Source organism: Rattus norvegicus, chromosome 5 (assembly GCF_021556685.1).
Source record: "Rattus norvegicus strain SHRSP/BbbUtx chromosome 5, alternate assembly SHRSP_T2T, whole genome shotgun sequence".
Taxonomy (NCBI): domain Eukaryota; kingdom Metazoa; phylum Chordata; class Mammalia; order Rodentia; family Muridae; genus Rattus; species Rattus norvegicus.
In genome coordinates, this window is record NC_141538.1 from 165,418,018 (window position 1) to 165,435,169 (window position 17,152).

At 54.3% G+C, this 17,152-nt stretch overlaps 1 protein-coding gene across 4 annotated transcripts in view; it reads left to right on the forward strand.

The window, feature by feature from the left end:
- Positions 1-17,152, forward strand: part of Casz1 (castor zinc finger 1) — a 150,127-nt gene that overhangs the window by 96,486 nt on the left and 36,489 nt on the right. For 2 of the 4 annotated variants that reach the window (XM_087549498.1, XM_087549500.1), the window contains exons 1-2: positions 677-830; positions 1,214-1,252. In XM_087549498.1, the coding sequence (XP_087405624.1) occupies positions 782-830; positions 1,214-1,252 (88 nt within the window). In that variant the 5' untranslated portion in view covers positions 677-781. 4 annotated transcript variants of the gene reach the window in all.

Here is a 17,152-nt window from a genome sequence, read left to right on the forward strand (position 1 = left end):
AGGGCACCTCGGAAGGGAACGGCAGGAACGCGCGCGTGCCGCAGAAAGTCTCGCACCTGCGCTCGCTCCCGCGCGGAAAAGTTTACGCGGGCGCGCAGAGGGTGGCGGACGGCCCGAGCGGCTGAGGAGAGCGAGAGGGTGAGCGCGCGCCCGCGCCCGCGCCCGCGGCCGGACTCGGAGCGGGTGCGCGGGTGCCCATCTCCTCGCTCCGCTCCGGCGCACGATTTCTCCACACAAGCGCACACACCTCGCAGACACACAAGCCTCTCCCTCCCTCGCACGCGACCCCGCGAGCGCCGGCCCCGCCCCCCTCTCCTCTCCGAGCTTTGGAGAGTCGCCGCCCGCCTTCCCCAGCCCGCCCCCGGCCTGTGTGCTGGGAGCGCGGGCGCGCGAGGGGCGTGTGTGTGTGTGTGTGTGTGTGTGTGTGTGTGTGTGTGTGTGTGTCTGTGTGTGTGTCTGTGTGTCTGTGTGTCTGTGTGTGTGTGTGTCTGTGTGCGCGCGCGCGCCCATTCACCTTCGCACCACTGTGAGGCGTGCGCGCGCGCGGACGAGTCTGATCTTTCACCTGCCAGAGCCGCGCGCGCTCCCGGCGAGGGGCGGTGCCATGGCCACCCTGCCAATCACCTCGGCGCCTGGCAGCGCCCGGCCGCTCCCGCCCGCCCCGCTCCCTCCTGCCAAACTGTTACCCTGAGTGTTACCGTCAGGAGCAATGACATCAGGATTTTAAAACAACTTGTTATTCGGGGAGTAATCAGTTGCAATTAGGCATTAATTAAGTATTATGAAAGTTGATTATTTAAGTGAATTCGGCTTTCGACTCTCCGACTATGGTGAGTACCGGCAGCGGGCGGGGGAGGGCCGGGCAGGGCCGGAGCGGCGACCCCTGCGCGCTCGGGACGGGATGTGGGGGTGGGGGGCCATCGGCCTGACGGGCCGGATCCCCAGCCGAGAGACAGCCACGGGCAGTTTCTGTTTTAGTTGAAGGAACTCGGAGCTGCCGGGAGCGTGCGGGCCGGAGCGTGAGAGCGAGCGTGAGGCGCGGAGCAAACTTTCCCCGCCGCCGCCCTCCCGACCCGGCCCGGCCCGGCGCGCGTCCCCCAGCCCGGGATGCGCTCGGCTAGGCGGGGAGGGACAGCGGGCGGGCGGGGACAGGGGGCCCGCGAGACACTAAACATTCTTTTCCCTCTTCTTCTTTTCATGGCGTTTCTCGAAGAGTTTGGGACCAAGGAGCGGAGAATGGATCTTGGAACAGGTACGCGCGGTGGGAACCCACGGGGAGGCTCTTTCACTTTTCTTTCGGTTCTTTGACGGAAGTTAGTATTTTTAGCCCAATGAGCTAGCAGCTGAGCCGAGGGTACGGGATAGGCGCCAGGGGTCTGTGGCCATGGTCCCTGCTAGCCCTGCTTTCTGGATGGTGATATTGTTATTTGTCACTCGCTTAGTGACTGTGACTAATTTGATGCTTGTCATTATGAAAGAACCGAGGGGACAGGGAGCTGGGGGCACCCGGAGAGAGAGAGAGAGGATTTAGGGGTTTTTTGTGGGGAATTTGTTCTCCGTGTTTTTTCTCTTGTGTTTTTTAGACACACGCACTTTTCCCTTTGCAAAGATCTCTGTGTGTGTGTGTGTGTGTGTGTGTGTGTGTGTGTGTGTGTGTGTGTGGCTTGTGGGGTGTGTGTTTTTATTTTTTTAGTGGGGGGTGGTTTAGTTTTTGAAAGCAGCGTCCTGTTGGGAAAGGCGGTTAGTCTGGTTTCGGGCGACTGTCTCAAGGTAAAGGAATTTAATTTATTTGGGACAAGGCTGTGTCGGATGATCAAGCTGCCTATTACGGCTAATGAGTGTTTTTCACTTGAGAAGCTGTGGGCTGAGGTGGCTGTTATCAGTTCAAAGTAAGGGGCCCAGGACTCTCTTTCTCTCTCTCAGGCCCCTTTTAGCGCCTACTCTGGGAGGTGATGGTAGGCCAAACCAAAGACTACATTTAGATATCTGGGTCTGGGGAGCTTGGAGTGAGGCTCCAGGTAGTGCCCCCCACCCCCACCCCGGCCTGGGCAGAGTTTAGCCTGTGAATCTGGTTCTTTCTAGTTTTGATTTAATCTTATTCAGTACGTTCTCTTTGCACCTGAGCCTCCAACCTAAGTCCTTGGCTTAGTTCTGTGGTCCTTCCACCATCATCCTCTATCGAAACTAACTTTGGGCCTGGACTCTGAAATCCTAGGTTGTCAAAAAAAAAAAAAAAAAAAAAAATCAGTACTCTTCTTTAGTGTCTTGAGAGAAAATTAGGTTGGTAGTTCTTCAGAACTGATCCCTGATCCCTTCTGTTTCATTTGAGGAAGGAAAGGTGGTACAAAGTGGTTTTTAGAGTTGGTGTTAGACTTGTCCAAGTTCACCCTGTAGTCCCATAGGACCTGTACAGTGACAGCTGCCTCTCTGAGACAGAGGGGGCAGGAGGCAGAAGAGGGCAATCAGGAATGTGTGTTGTGGGGGTAGGGAACCTTCACAGAGTGCTTGGACTGTAGGGACAGGTGTGCTCTTGGCTAATGATATGTGGAGGTCCTGGGGACATCTGTGCCCAGGAAGGGTACAACGCCCCCTGCTGGGCAAATTTGGAAAGGTGTCTTGAAGCCATTGCTGCCACCCTGCCCCTCCCTGGCCTCCACCCCACAGAGAACCAGCCCGCCTCCACCTCTAATCAAGTGTCTCAACACCACCCTCTCAGGACCCGCCCCCTTTCTTCAGAAATGGGGCCCCCACCCATCCCAGCCAAGAAGGAGACCTCAGGGACAGGCCCAGTGTTTGGCACCACCCTCTACCTGGCACAGGAGAGCCTGCCAATGGGCCAGCACAAGGGACTGAGGCATTACTCAGCTGGAAGGCGGGTCCTGCTCTCTTTCTTCTGACCTAAGTGCCAACTGGAGCTGGCTCCCATCCTGCCATGCCTAGTCTGTTCTAGACTGCCATGGGGGCACAGTTCCATATCCCTTCTGGGGAGTGTCATGATAGCAGGGCAGGAGGCAAGTGACAGGGCCTCCGGTGGCACCTTAAGGGCTCTGGGGAGACTTACTGCTCTTCACACTCCAGGGACAGGCCCTGGAAACTTTTCCTAGAAGCCAGAAGGGCCAGGAAATCAGCTGGAGCAGGGCACTCCCAGTGGGACCCAAGTCTGGACTCTGGCCACACAGAGAGGGAAGGTTCATAGCATCAAAGTTCAGTTTCCTGGAGGAGTTGTCTGGTGATAGCTCCTGTCTCTTCTCTGATCTTGGGAGTTTCACCTAATCTCAGAAGTTCAGAAGAAAAGCACTTTCCCCCTCACTTCACAAAAAAGGGAAGCAGACCAGGACTGGGACAGATCTGTTCTCCTTGAGCCCATCTCTGGGGCATGTGTGTTCTCATGTTCAGGAGCTGAGAGCATCTCCCTTGACCTCCCTGATGTTCAGGAACACGCCGAGGCTTATTGCTGGTGCGGTACAGTGTAGAGCTTCCTTCCTTTGGGAGCTCCAGTTATGGGCCTCAGAGTGTAAGCAGGGAAAAGTCCCAAAGAGTTGACAGTACCAGAGACCTCCAACAAGTCCTGGATGGCAGGTTAGCTGTCCCCTCTACTCTTGGACATGTCTAGGTCCTGAAGCACTCTGGCTGTAAGTAACTCAGTGACTGGGGAGAATTGAGGTATCTCAGGAGGGGCAGAAGGATCTGAAGACCCTCAAGAGCTATGTGGACTCCTTTTCCCCCCACCATAGTTCAGCCAAGGGCTGGATCAATCTGGACGTCTTTAGCAATAAAAAATGCCGATGTCGTCCTAATTCACCAGGCCCCGAGATGACAGCAAATTTACATTTTTTAATTAAACTAGCAGCCAGTTTTTATGAGAGGGGGTTGGGTTATGCAAATCAAATGGTTGTGTACGGAAGATTAGGAGAGTTTGGGAATAAATTCCACAAATGCTAATAAAAAAAAAGGGAAAGAGAGAGAGAGAGAGGGAGGGAGGGAGGAGAGAGGAAGAGAGGAGGACATGGTTCCATTAGGCCCTTTTAGAGTGATTTCCCAGGGGCAGGGATGGGGGAGGGGGAGGGGGAGCAGGGAGGAAGCTTTCAGACACAGGTAGATCCATCCTGTAGTTGGGAAGCTCCCCAGGATTAGCCCCCACCCCCACCCCAGGCTGATTTCTGGGCCTGAACGAAGTGGAGCCTGGGTAAGAATCTCTATGTAAGAGCAGGTAGATCTCTGACCAAGCTTGCCCTTGATCATCTGGGGTATATTTCTAATGCCCCTCTCGAGAAGGGGAAGAACTATCCTGCAGAGGATCCAAGGTAGGCCCTTCTGGGTAAAGAGCCAAGTAGGCAGGAAGCACGCTCAGAAGGACCAGTGAACCCAGAGGGAGCTGGTGAGGGGCTGCAGTAGGCACCAAGGCGTTATGGTTGCAGCTCCGTCATCGTCGGAAGGAGCCAGAACGGTACTGGGACTGCAGGCCAGGATCCTTCCTCTCAGGCAGACCCTCTCCTCCCATGTCATGTAGCCTTCATGATAGGGAGGGCAGGAAAGATGAGGCCAAGAGAACCCAAGAAACAGCCTAAGGCAGGAAGGAGAGTGACAGCAGACTCCCCCTAGTTGTGTCTTTCCCCCAAGGAGCAAAGAACTTGGCTCTCCACTCTCAGCCCCGGCAGCCAGAACCTCTGGGCACCAAAGGTTCATTGCCCAAAGTGGAAGGGTCTAAGAACCCTCATAGCCCTGGGTACTCTTAACTCATTGTGCACCAGGGAATGGGAAGGGTCTTGCGCTGCTTTTGGAAGGATTTTGTGTTGGCTTGGGTAAAGTAGATCGCCCTCGATTTTCCTTCCTCCAGACTTGACTTGGCCAGATACACCCACTCAACCAGTCTAAGCTAGGTCCAGGCTGGGCACCGGTTTTGCTAGTCTGCAGGGGGGGTGGGTGTTCTAGGGCCATCTTGGCAGGAAGGAGCCATCAGAGCCAAGGACAGCATGGGCTGTCTTGGAAGTGGTGTGTTTCCTGGTACCATTCAGACAGGCTGGCTGCGTACCCAGCAGTGACACTGGGAGGGACTTGAGCATCAGATGACCTTTAAGGTCTTTGACTACCAACTTGGTTTTGCTCAGTGGGGCAGGCATCCAGGGAAGAGTCACGTGGGTAAGGCAAGAGACATTACCATTGGTAGGTAGCTTCTTAGTACAGAGCACATGAGACGCCAGCAGCTCAGGGCTGTGAACCCGGGCTGATACTAGTTACAATGTAGCGAAGTTCAGGATACGAGGCCAATCATGGTCATTCTCCTACACAGACAGAGGTAGAGGCAGCAAGGTCTACAACCCCGGATTCCTACGGAAGACCCTCTTTCCTGAAGGAGACCAGAGAAGGGAACCCACAAACTCTTAAGAGAGGCATGGGTGGGGTTGGGGGTGGGGGCATCAGTTAGACATTTCTCCCTGCCTCCCTGGCACTGCCGACACTCCCCACCCCCACAGCCAGGAAATCTGGCTGAGTTGCAGCTTGGGTTTTTATGATGGAAAATAAAATAAATAGAGGCACCTTTGCAGGGCTGAGTCACTGCCGCAGCATCTCCTCATTAAAGCTTCTGCCCCTGGCTCAAGTCCCTGCCCATTTTCCCAGGCAGTGAATGGGGTGGGCCTATTCTCTCTGGACCCTGCTAGGTCAATGGTACATCTCCATCCCTCCATCAGCTTCCTTGGGCTAACCCACCCTTCTCAGAGAATCGGGTCTTCAACTCATCACCAACCAACCCCAGGCCCCAAGGTTCAGTCGTCCTAAGTTTGTTTTTAAAGTCTTGATCAACCATGACTGTTACTACCGCTCATGTCTCACCTTTTCCTTATCCCTCTCTTTCCTACCTTCCCTTCCCTTGGTCCTCATGATCTGAGAGGGAAGGAAGTGAGTTCAAAGTGATTACCAGAGCTGGGTCCCTAGGGTAAGCAGCAGCTGTTGTAGTGGCTAGGCCGGGGCCCAGCAAGACTGGAAAGGGGTTGTAGGCCAGTGAGTGTCCGTGGAGTAGCAGGAATATTGGTCGGACAGACCGCCTCACTGTGTGGGTTGTGAAAGGTGGCGGGCTGGTGGTCTGGTGTGTCCCTGTCTGGCTGACTGTACTTTACACCTTAGTCTCTCAGACATGTCCTTGTCAGGGAAGAGCTCCCGGGAGAGCCGTGAAGTTGCAGTTCAGTGAGTGAATCCTAAGGAACTTTGCAGAATCGGGCTGTCCAGCTCCCTGGTTTGCAGGCAAGCATAGTGTAAGAGAGAGAGAGAGAGATGCTGTCTTCTTATACCAAGAAGTGCTGGAGGTGAGGCTGTTCATGACTTTGGGGGACATGCTTCTACCATCCAGGTCTCCTAGACCTCCCCTAGGCCTCTCTCCTCCACTCTGAGAGCAGTTACCCTTCCACTGTGCACCCGCGTTTTTCTGTCTTTTTGCCAAGCCAAGCCAACCCAGCTCCGATGGGCAGGTCCTTCCTATTCACCTTGCTGCCCCACACCCCTTGCCAGTCTCATACCCAGTTGGCTCTAGAGAGAGATAAGACGATAAGAGACTGGCTGGGGCCTGCTGCTCTGAGAAGCTGGCTATACCCATGGTGTGCCAGGACAGCCTTCACATTTATGTGCCTCGGTCCCCGGGAGGCCAAGGCCAGGGACCTTGTTTTCTCCTACCGCTATAGCTCTTAATGCTGACTGTTAGATATGACCATTAGCCGCCGGGTTGACATCTCCTCTCAGTGTTCTTGGTGCGGGGCCGGGGCCCATGCCTTCCCACCATTAGTGCTGATGCAATTGATTGATGGAGATTCCTCTTCCCCGAGTGCCTGCCGGGGCTTCTGAGTGGGTCAGAAGGAGGAAGGCAGGAAATGCTGTCCGATTCCCTTAGGATCTGGGTTTTCGCTCCTCGGGAGCCTTCTAGAGCCTGCTTTACAGGAAGGGATGGGTCGGGATCATGGATGGTGTGAGGGGCAAGAGGGACAGTAAGACGGCTGCTACTATCTGCGACAATGGTGTGTAACAGTATGGGCCCAGAGGATAAGAGGTCAAGCCCCTGTCTGAGGAGACAGGAGAGCAGTAGCCAATATAGTTAGGCTCTTCTTCCCCTTCCTCCATGGTCCAGCTATCCCATTTCCCCTCCTGCCAAGCAGACTTCACTCCAAGATGTCTGTTCTCTAGGCTAGGATCCCTCCAGGGTCTGACCGGTATAAGCAGGAAGGCTACAATGAAGGACCAGCCCAGATGGCCAAAGCTTTCGGGCTCTGCCTTATGTTTGGGCCATATCAGAAGAACCATGGCTCTTAAAACCATTTCCCAGTCCCACAGATCTGTCAGAGGCCTAGGTACTTGGCTAAAGAGACCCCTTCCTAAAGCCGGTCTTGTGGTGTGGATTGAGGCTAGGGTAGCCCTTGGCTTTGTAGGAAACAGTGGAGAGGAGCCACATACTTTTTGTCTCTCTAGATAACAGGGATTCCCATAGGGTATATTCCAGAGTTGATCTTTTCTTACAGGACTCTGTCCTTGAATTAAGGGGATCCCTGGGAGGGAATGTGCTACAGGAGGCCAGGAGACTAGAGAAGCCAGGCAGATCCCCACCTCAGTTGGAAGCTGCCGGAACTCTTTTTTCCAGACTTCATGCATTCCTCTGACAGGTGCCTCTCTCCCTGCTGCCTCAGAGCCCAAAGCCAAGCCGGAAGGCCTGGTCCATTGAGATTGACTGGGTATTTTTACTGACCAGCAGGGGGCACCCTACTGTATCTGCCCCAGCCCTTTTAGGGATCTGGGCATATGGGCAGCCCCTGGCCCTATGCCTTCTGGCTCTAGATGGGGGAGGGGTAGCCTACCCTTCCCACCCCCGGAGGTTCCTTAGAGGAGTTTGTTTTGCCAGGGTGACCTGTTTAATCATCTCATTTTCTGGTGGCCGTTTATTCCTCGTTTCCACGGTTACGGCCCCATTAAGGGGAGAAGCGATAAGGCATCGAGTCAAACAGGTAATAAAAACATTAAAGCCCGTGTGCACAGAGAGAGGACGGGATGGGGGAGGGGGCTCAGCGAGGTGAGACGGCCCAGGCAGCAGCCAAGGTAGAGAGACTGCCTGGCCTGGCCCTGTCCTCCCCAGGCTGTAGGAAGTCTACTCCTCAAGAGCCAGTATTCAGCTTAGTCCTCAGTCCTTGATGCCCTGGCAACAGGCTGTATGTTGAAGGTAAAGCCAGAAGAGAGAAAGTAACAAAAGGTCCCCAGGACTGTCCCCAGAGAGTCACATGACCCGTTCCAGGCCCCACCTCACCCTCCATGGCCAGGGGGTGGGGGCTAATTTCTGACATTGTTTTGAGCTCTCGAATTTTTTTTTTTCTGCCAACTTTATCAGAAAGCATATTTGTGGTGAGTGCCGCTAACGGGGCCAGTCTGGTGAGTAAATATTCCTGGTGTGGACGGCCCTGTGACCTTAAAAGGAAGAGCCTAGCACTGGGTGCCAAGAGCCTATGGAAAGAGGAGGGGCAGGAGGATGGGAGCCCTGGTGCTAGGTTGGAGACCTTTCCTAAAAAGGGGTCGAGTGACAAGGCAAGGTTTGCACTCAACAGACTTAGCAGAGGCCTATCCTAAACTCCAGTACCACACTGTTCAGGCCAGTTATGCCACTTGCCCTTGGTAGATGGGCCAGCCCCAGTGATGACCACAGAAGAGTTGCCTGCCAGGTCCCCCAAGGGCTCCCTTCCTCTACGTGGATGCTGGAAAGCTACAACAAAAGCCAGCCTTTTGCCCAGCTGGTCTGGACCTGGGGCAAAGAGCTGTGCTGGCCAGGGGAAAATGCCAGGAAGCGTAAAGGTGGTATTGGAGGGGCTGTGCCTGCATGTGATGGAGCAACCATTGTTGCCCGGGAGCCCAGGGCCAATGCTCAGAGAGTGGGGAAAGCCAGGACCAGCCCTAAGGCCTCTCTGCATTATGGAGGAGGCTGCCCTTCTTTTTTAAAAAAATCCCTATACTCTGATCTCTTGCAAATGCACAGAGGCCTGTGTGTCTCCGATTATTAATTTCAACGTTGATTCTGACTAGAGAGGGGGAGAATGGAGGTGTGGGAAATGGGGAAACCCTTTGGCTGGGAACTGTGCTTTGGGAACGGGCCTAGATGAGTTAATATTCCGATCAAACAATTAAAAATAGAAAACGCTCCCGCGGCACCAGCTGCTGAAGCTTTCGGCAACTGTCACCAGTGGGTTCAGGGGGCAGGCGGTACAGGAGGGAGCCTCTCCACAAACGGCAGAGCTCGGAGATTATAGTGTGTCCACTGCTCTCTCGGGACCAGAGCGGAGGTTGGGGCTCCGAGCCCCTCCGGCTTCCTTTAGGGGCTGGAGCAGGGCCTGTGCTGCCTCAGGGCTGCCCTTCTCCCCTGCAGGGCCTGGGTAGTGTGGTGAAGTCATCGCCAGATGCCCTGGTAATTGTTTTAAGAATCCAACTTAAAATAAGATGAAAACTTTTATTCCTGGGTGAGGAGTAATTTCCCATCTAATAGAAAATTAATGAAAGGCTTAAAGCAAGCGGCCTGGCCAGGAGGCATGTCGATCTGATAAGTCTGAGGTCTCAGGCCCAGTAGCTCTTAGACCTGGGAGTGTCCACACCCCAGGCCGGGTCTCACTTCCGATGTCCTCTTGGGATGCGCCATGGTCTGCTCAGGTAGAAGACACATTCTACGTGCGTTTACGGAACCTTCCCATGATAAGGAACAGCTTTCAAAAACTCCAGTGGAGAGCTGGGGGGTCTTATTCTTAGGTGTGTGTGCACGGGGACCATGTAAGGTCATCACCTACTAAGGAATAGAAAGACCAGCATTCTATGAAGCCTAGGTTCTACATCAACTAAGACAGTTGGTCAGCCTTGATCGGAGGCTATAGAGGAGGCTGCTCAATGCAGTCCTCCCTCAGGGTCCTAGAGAGGATAGGGACCTCCAGAGATAAATATGTCCTGTGCAAGAGGGGTGACCTACAACTGACTCCTGCTGATCCCACTCTGCCCTGACCAAGACTTGCTGTGTGGCCCACTGCATTCAGCTAGGTATGTGAGTCCTTAGGCAGGTATAAAGATGCCACCTAGGCAGGACACATGGGGTTCCTGTCCTGACGTTGTTTTGAGCTCAAGAATTGTTTCCTGCCAACTTTATAAGAAAACGAGTTTGTGGTGATTGCTGGTGACAGGGCCAGTCTGGTGAGGCCTGGGAGGGAGGGGGGTAGAAAAGGGTTTGTAGCCCTTTTAACACTGAGACTGCTCTCCCTGTGGGTCATAGATAGATTGGGACATCTTGTAGAGGCTATGGGTCACATGACCTCACACGTCCTCTGAGTTTCTACCCAGCACCTTCCTTCTGAGAGACCCAGAGAATGAACGTCACACCTAAACATCTCTCTTAGCAGGCGACAAGGGTCTACGTGTGTCAGCCTGTCTCACAGGTGCGAGGGACATAGCTTAGCTGTAGAACCACTTGCAAAGAAAATGTTCTAAATGTGGCTTCATCTCTAGCACTGAAGAAAATAATAATAATAATAATAATAATAATAATAATAATAATAATAATAATAATAAAAACCAAACCAACAAAACCCAGAAGACACAGGTACGGGAGCAGGGGACCCATCGTCTCTGTCAGACTGTTCCTAAAAGCCGGGAGACAGACACAGTGTGGAGCTTCCTTGGCAGGGGGGAAGCAGGCTTCCCTGAGGACTGATCCGCATGGTAATGTCGAGGGGAAATTACAAAGCATATATCCCTGGGTATTGACTGTGTTATTCAGCCTGTGTCCCTGAAGGGCTCCGGATCCCAGTTAAGTCCACTTGTCCCCCTTGAACTCCTCCCGGGTGTAGTGGCTGATGCAAATGCCTGCTAAGGTTTACAGGAAAGCTTACCTTGCTGCAGGCCTTCACAGTTCCTGAGAAAGGGACTCTCCCCTTGTCTGCAGGGAGGGCTGCCAGGATGGGACACTCTGACTCATTCCTGGTGAAATAGGAGGGGAACAGACCAGACCAAAGTGCTTGTGGAAGCCATCTAGATGGGCTTTGTTCTCCTAGGAGACAAGTCTTCGGGCTCATGTTTGTACGGTGTACTTCTGTGAAGGCAGAGAAGGCTGGTGGGGCTGCTTCCGGTGGCCCACTGGGAGACCACTTTAGTCAGTTCAGGAGTGCTCCCATCCATCCACCGCCCTCACTTGCTGCTAGAACTCATGGTGTAGCTGCTTTGCAAACAGCTGTCTGACGGAGTGGGGTTCAGCCTGAACCCTGAACTAGGTTTGCCCCCCTTTTCTTGTGTGGGTTTGAGAGAACCCGAGTGTTTTGCCGGATTTGACCCATGTTATGAAGTACGAGGCGGGGAGCATCCCAGTATTCTTAGACTGGAGGGTTCATAGCGTATATCCACCCCGGCACTGTACACCTACCCCACCCAAGAGGAAGAAGTTATGAAGCAGTAGGGCTTCAACCAGAACCAGAAAGGTGGGCTTCAAGAGAGAACCAAGCCAGAACCACGGCTGGTGTGCTCCGGATGAGGATAGATAAAACAGATGTGTTACAGCCATTGACGGTCAAGCTGACAGCAATGAAGTTCAGGCCCTCCTTGGCTGACTTTATGTAGCCTCGGGTGGAGGCAGCAGGTGGGGTAGGCTGGAGGGTAGGTGATGGATGACCAAGCTACAAGTGCCTGCCTCTTCCAAGCCAAGCCGGCCATCTCTTGCCAGCGGAGTCATGACCCTCTTGATAAGAAGGGTCATCCTGGAACTCCTTGGAAGTCTGCAGAGGGCAGCGGAAGGGAGCTCCTCAGGAACCCGAGGCAGGGCTAAGAGCCCCCGAGAAGGAGCCTGGATGTTTTCAGTTTTCAGGTCCCTTGGGGGCCCAGGGGCAGATTGAGACAGGTTCCTTGCAGGGGAGGTGTTAACAAACAGCAGGTGATTAGACATGACAAGCGGTGACATTTCTGTTCAGGGTTCTCAGTCCCGGCAAAGCCAAGAATGAGGCTATAAACCCTGACATTTTGTGTTATGCACTGAGAGGATTTTAATAGACCTCGCTCCCTCTTCTCCAGTCCTCCTCTCTCCCTCTTCACCACCCCCATTGCATCCAGTATCCCACAGAGCACCCCTGCCATTCCACTTTGCCTCCAGGAGCCTTCTGAGCTGTGTGGGTCTCTGCCTTGGGCCTCAGTCCTCTGTACCTGCAGGCCCTGGCCAGATGCTGACCACCCCCCCCCCATCTTCTTGGCTTTGATCTTTCCGGTTGTCCCTCTGCAAACCCCCCTTGCCTCCCTCCACCCTCCACTTTCTCACCTCCTTTTTTTGGGTCCTGATCTCACAGCCTGTCCCTTAACTGCGGCTGTCCCAGTTGTCAGGGACAGCAGGTGGCTGTCCTTGTGCTCGTAACATTTCCAGACAGACTTTGAGAGCTGGTGTAAGGGAGTTTGTGGGGCTTGGTATGGGCTCTCCCCCATCTTTCTTTTTTAATCTCCTTTTCTCCTTTTTGGGACAAGGACAAGGCAGAGGGAGAAAATTGCCCTACGCTGCAAACAGTTGCTGGGTTTATTCAGAAAGGACTGACCGGCAACAGTTGTTCCTCTTACAGAGAAATGCGGGAACAACTGGGGCCTCCTTTGTTCTCTGGGCAGAGTCCTGTGAAGGGCATTTGGAGGTGAGCCTAAGGCTAAAGAGGGTGAGAGACACTCACAGTGTCAGTTGAGTCCTGTGGAGGGAGTCCCCACCCCAGCAGGCAGGAAAGGTTCCCTGAGCCAGGCAGGGTCTGGTTCAGAAGTCAGGCCACACCCCAGCTCTTCTGCTCTGTCCTGTCAACGCAAGAAGCTCTTAGCTTTCTGTGTTTATTTCAGTAAATATTTATTGGACAGACGCTGTGCTGAACAGTAGTTCTGTCCCGTGGATCTCTTGCTCCAATGAGGTGGATGGAGGAGTTGTTACCATAGAGGACCTAAAAACAAGAACAGAGTTCAGAGATGAGGACAAGAGGGAGGGTCTTCTCAGAAATGCGGTCACTAGGGCCCCTGAAGGATGCCTAGGAGAAGGGAGGCCAGGTCTAGAGTTGAGGAAGGTACCTCAACTGGGGTCACAGGGGTCAGTGTTCTGGAGGTCTGGGGTACTGTGCTGGTACTGTGGGGTACACAAGTAGCATGGGTACTGCTTGGCATGGAGGAGAATTTGAGCTGTGCCATCCCACAGTAGGTGTCCTTTTTTTAATCTACTCTTCCACCTCTGCCCAGCTGGGCCAGGCATGATGGTGTGGGTAAAGTGGGAATGAGACTCACCCCAGTTCAGTGGACAGAGCAGCAAGAAGTGGGGGTGTCCGTAGACTGTGGCCATTGTAGTCTCTTCTGTCTCTTACTCCTCGGGAGTCGGGGGTATGAGTCACAGTTACGGAGGTAAGGAGACTGTGTAGGCCCACCTGACGCCTCTTCACTTAGCAAGGAGCCCCCTGAACTCAGGCTTGCTGCTCCTTCGCTCTCTTGGCGGTTGGGAAGCGCTCAGTGCGTCCTTGTTAGCCTGTAGGCTTTCTGGAGACCTCAGACTTTCCTCTAGGATCCTGAGGGCCAGAGTGAGCAGCGCCAGTAGGGATTCAAGATGCGTCTGAGAAGCTCCACAAACCGGGAGGGTTGTGTGAACCTGTATGGATTAGAGCAGGAGCAGAGGGGAGCAGACTGGGGGATCCCAAAATGCAGGCTCCAAGTTCAGCCACTCATCCTCGCACCCTGGCATTAGCCACAGCCACATCAATAGGCAAGGGGGAGCTCTAGGGCCTGTTGCCTGGAAGGGTCTCTCACAACCCACAGGGCACTTTTTCCTTACTGGTTTGCCTCTGCCCAGGAGCCATGCTGACACTCCCTACCAACACATTGGTTCCCTAAAGGAGATCAGGTTGGTTTCCCATCCCAAGAAGAGCTAGGGGGAAGGCAGACTTCCGACCTTACTTACACCTTTTCCCCACTCCGCCTGGCCTTTCTGACAAGCTTGGTCCAGGTCCGTCTTAATGTCAGGCCATTTTGCTCACTTCCCAGAGTCTAGCTGGAACTGTGTGGACCCTCTGAACTGTCACTTGACACCTTGGCTGGGGTCATGGTGGAGAAAAGAGGGGAGAAAAGACCTGGAGCCCAGACTTGGCCTACTGCCCCCGAAGGTCCAGAGCCAGGTTTTATTATAATCCCCACATCCTGTTGCAGATCCTTAATCAGCTGGATCCCAGGTTGGGCTGGACCCTGTGGTGACACTCAGGACTGTAGCATAGAAAACCTGAAGTGGAGTTTCTGGAGCTGGGGTTGGGGCTATGAGGATAAGGCAGGTGGCAGGGAGGAAAATGGAGCCAGCAGAGAGAGCACAGGATGTGGACAGAGCCCAGACCCACCACCCACCAACCAGGCTGGGGGAGGAGGAGCAGCTGCTGCAAACTGGGAACCATGGCTGGGAGGGGGGCAGTAAGAGACCGCTAGTCTGTGGGGGCTGTGTGTTGCCTTATGCCACTGAGACAGCTGGTCCTCCAGTCGCTCTGACAGTGGGCAACAGCCCTAGCCAGGAGTTGGTGGGGAGAACCCTGGATGATGTTGGTTCCAGGATCTATGCAGACAGGCTAAACTCCAAGACTCTGGAGTATTCTGCCCTGCCAAGAGCTCCTTGGAGGGCAGAGGGCTCAGATTATGAGTTTGAGTAGCCATGGCCTGAAGCTCTGTTGAGAGGCAGCTGGTAAAGGGAAGGACCCCGGGATAGACCATTCCTTTCGATCGATCGAAGCAGACCTCCATGTCAGCCTGGCCTTTCAGTTCAGCCCAGCCCTGATGCCTCTGCATGAAGTCTGGGGAAGATTGGGGGACAGCAAGGACCCTCAGTCTACGATGTCATGATAGAAAAGATGGGGGGGTGCAGATATAGCCAGAGAATGGAAGCCAGAGTGGGCTGTCTGGCAGCGGGTGGGCAGACGGGTGTCTGTCCTGCTAGGGGCCCAGGCTGGCTCTGTAGACAGCCTCTTTTCTATATGGAAATGAAGAATTTAGGCTAATGGAGCTCAACCATCTCCAATTTTGCGATGGCAGGAGGATTTTGATTGAAAGTAATTAAGCAAGCTAGCTGTAAAATTAATTAAAGCAAAAGGGGGGGATTTTTTATTGGATTGGATAGCGATATAGCGTCTGTCAGGCGGGGGACGGATGGGGGTGACCTGAATCCTCTGCCCTCCCCCCTCCCACTCGGGACGTTTATGTCACTTTAATCTCCTTACAGCGGCTGCTGTGCATTTGTTTGAAATAATCAAGGAAATATGGTCAGAAATTGTCAGCTTTCAGATCTAATTTACCTGACGGCCCCTGCGCAAGCCAGCGAGGCCTGGGGAGTGAGCAGGCGTGAGCAGTGGGGGAGCTGAGTGGGCTCCAAGCACCCTGGGCTCCTCAGCCCACACCCTAGGCCCAAGCACCCTCCGAGGGGGAGGGAAGGTACTCCTAGGCCGGGGTGGGGGCAGGGGCTCCTTTCTAGGCCTTGCAGCTTTTTGGAACAGACACTCCCACCCCCCACCCACCTGCTGCCTCATCGTCATACTAACCAGCTTTAGGGTTTAGGGAATATAGGATTAGGGGAGGGGGGGGTGACTGTAATTCCTTATTCCAGATGGCTGACAACTGCTAAACTCATCCACCAGGGCCACAGTTTTAAAAATACTCCTAAATTAGTCCCCTCATGTCCTCCTCACTGTTGGCCTCAGTAAAGGGATTGAGGCAGTAGGCCGCAGAGATGGTGAGGAGGTGCTGCAGACTGCCACAAGCCACCTCCCCACCTCTCCTGGGGCTGTGCCTACTACCCAGGGTCTGTCCGTCCTAGGCCCCTTTCCTGATTCCAGGATAGTTCTTGCCCTACTTCCCTTTCTCAGCACAGCCCCAAAGGACTGTGGGAACGCAGTCCCTGCAACAGGAAGGCCCCCTCCACAGTCTTGTCATTGTCAGTGGATAAACCAGGACAGAGTCCTTGTAGAACTAGGGTGCTGGACTCCCTGCCCTGTACCCTGTACCCCAGAAGCTCTGCTTAGAGCTGTTGGAGTCCTTGGAGAGGGGTGGAAGTGTGTGCACAGGCACGCGGCCTGAATCTTCCCAGCAGGGAACTCCTGTGGAGAGACTCAAGTACAATTAGGGTCTGAGACTGTGGAAGGTCCCTTAAGCAGAAAGGGGCCTGGTATCTGCTGGGAAGGAGAGGACTTGAGTCCCTTGCTCTGTCTGGTCCTGGGCAGAGTGACGCTTTTTTTCAGCAAAATCCCCTCCGGCCTTGGCCTTGTAGTTCTGAAGTTCAGTGCAGATCTAAAACAGCCTCCATCTTGGTAGCTGTTCTCTAGGGTGGGAGGGCACATGGCTTCCCTCCATTAGGAACTCCTTGTCCAGCTGAGACTCCATGCCTCTGCCCCTAGGGGCAGTCAGCAGGTTGAGGGCTCTAGAAACAGTTCCAGCCTGTCCTCTGTAGAGTATACCCAATAGAAGGGCTCGTCCCTGCCCGCCTGCCTCGATGCTACCCAGACACCCTCTGCCTTGTCTTCCCACCAGTGTTTCCCCTACCCTGGAGTTGCCGCCCACCTCCAGCACACCTCTGGGGCAGGGTGACCAGCAGTGAGGGAGTGTGAGCGCCTTCCCAGCCAATGGAGGGTGGCTGGCAGGAGGCTGGGGAACATCACCTTTTGAGCTCTTTCTGCTCCAGCCTCCCGCCCCCCCATGAGTCACCAGGAATGGAGAAGGGGAGGGAAATGAAACCCCAGTGAGCTCTACCCAAAAAAGAGGGAGAGAAAAGCTGCTGGCTTAGGACCCGCAGGCCCTAGGATACACACACACACCTGACATCCAAGCAGCACTGAGGTCTTTGAAGCCCCACCGTCCCCTTCTGCCTGCCTGTGCCCTCGAGATCTGATCTGGCCAGGGACAGAGCCCTTGCCTTCTGTGTCCTTCAGCTTCCCAGGACCCCAGAGCTCATGAGATGGGAGGTTAGATTGAGTCTGGCCTCAGGCCCCCTCCTACCTGTGCAGGTGGCTCATGGCTATGCCTGCAACACTTGACCAGCCCAGGGACCTGCGGCGGAGGCTGGAAGGGCCTCTGGCCTTAGGCTACAGCTTATTGCTGAGCTAAATGATGTCTGGAGTTGCTGGCAGGTACCAGGGTGGAGGAA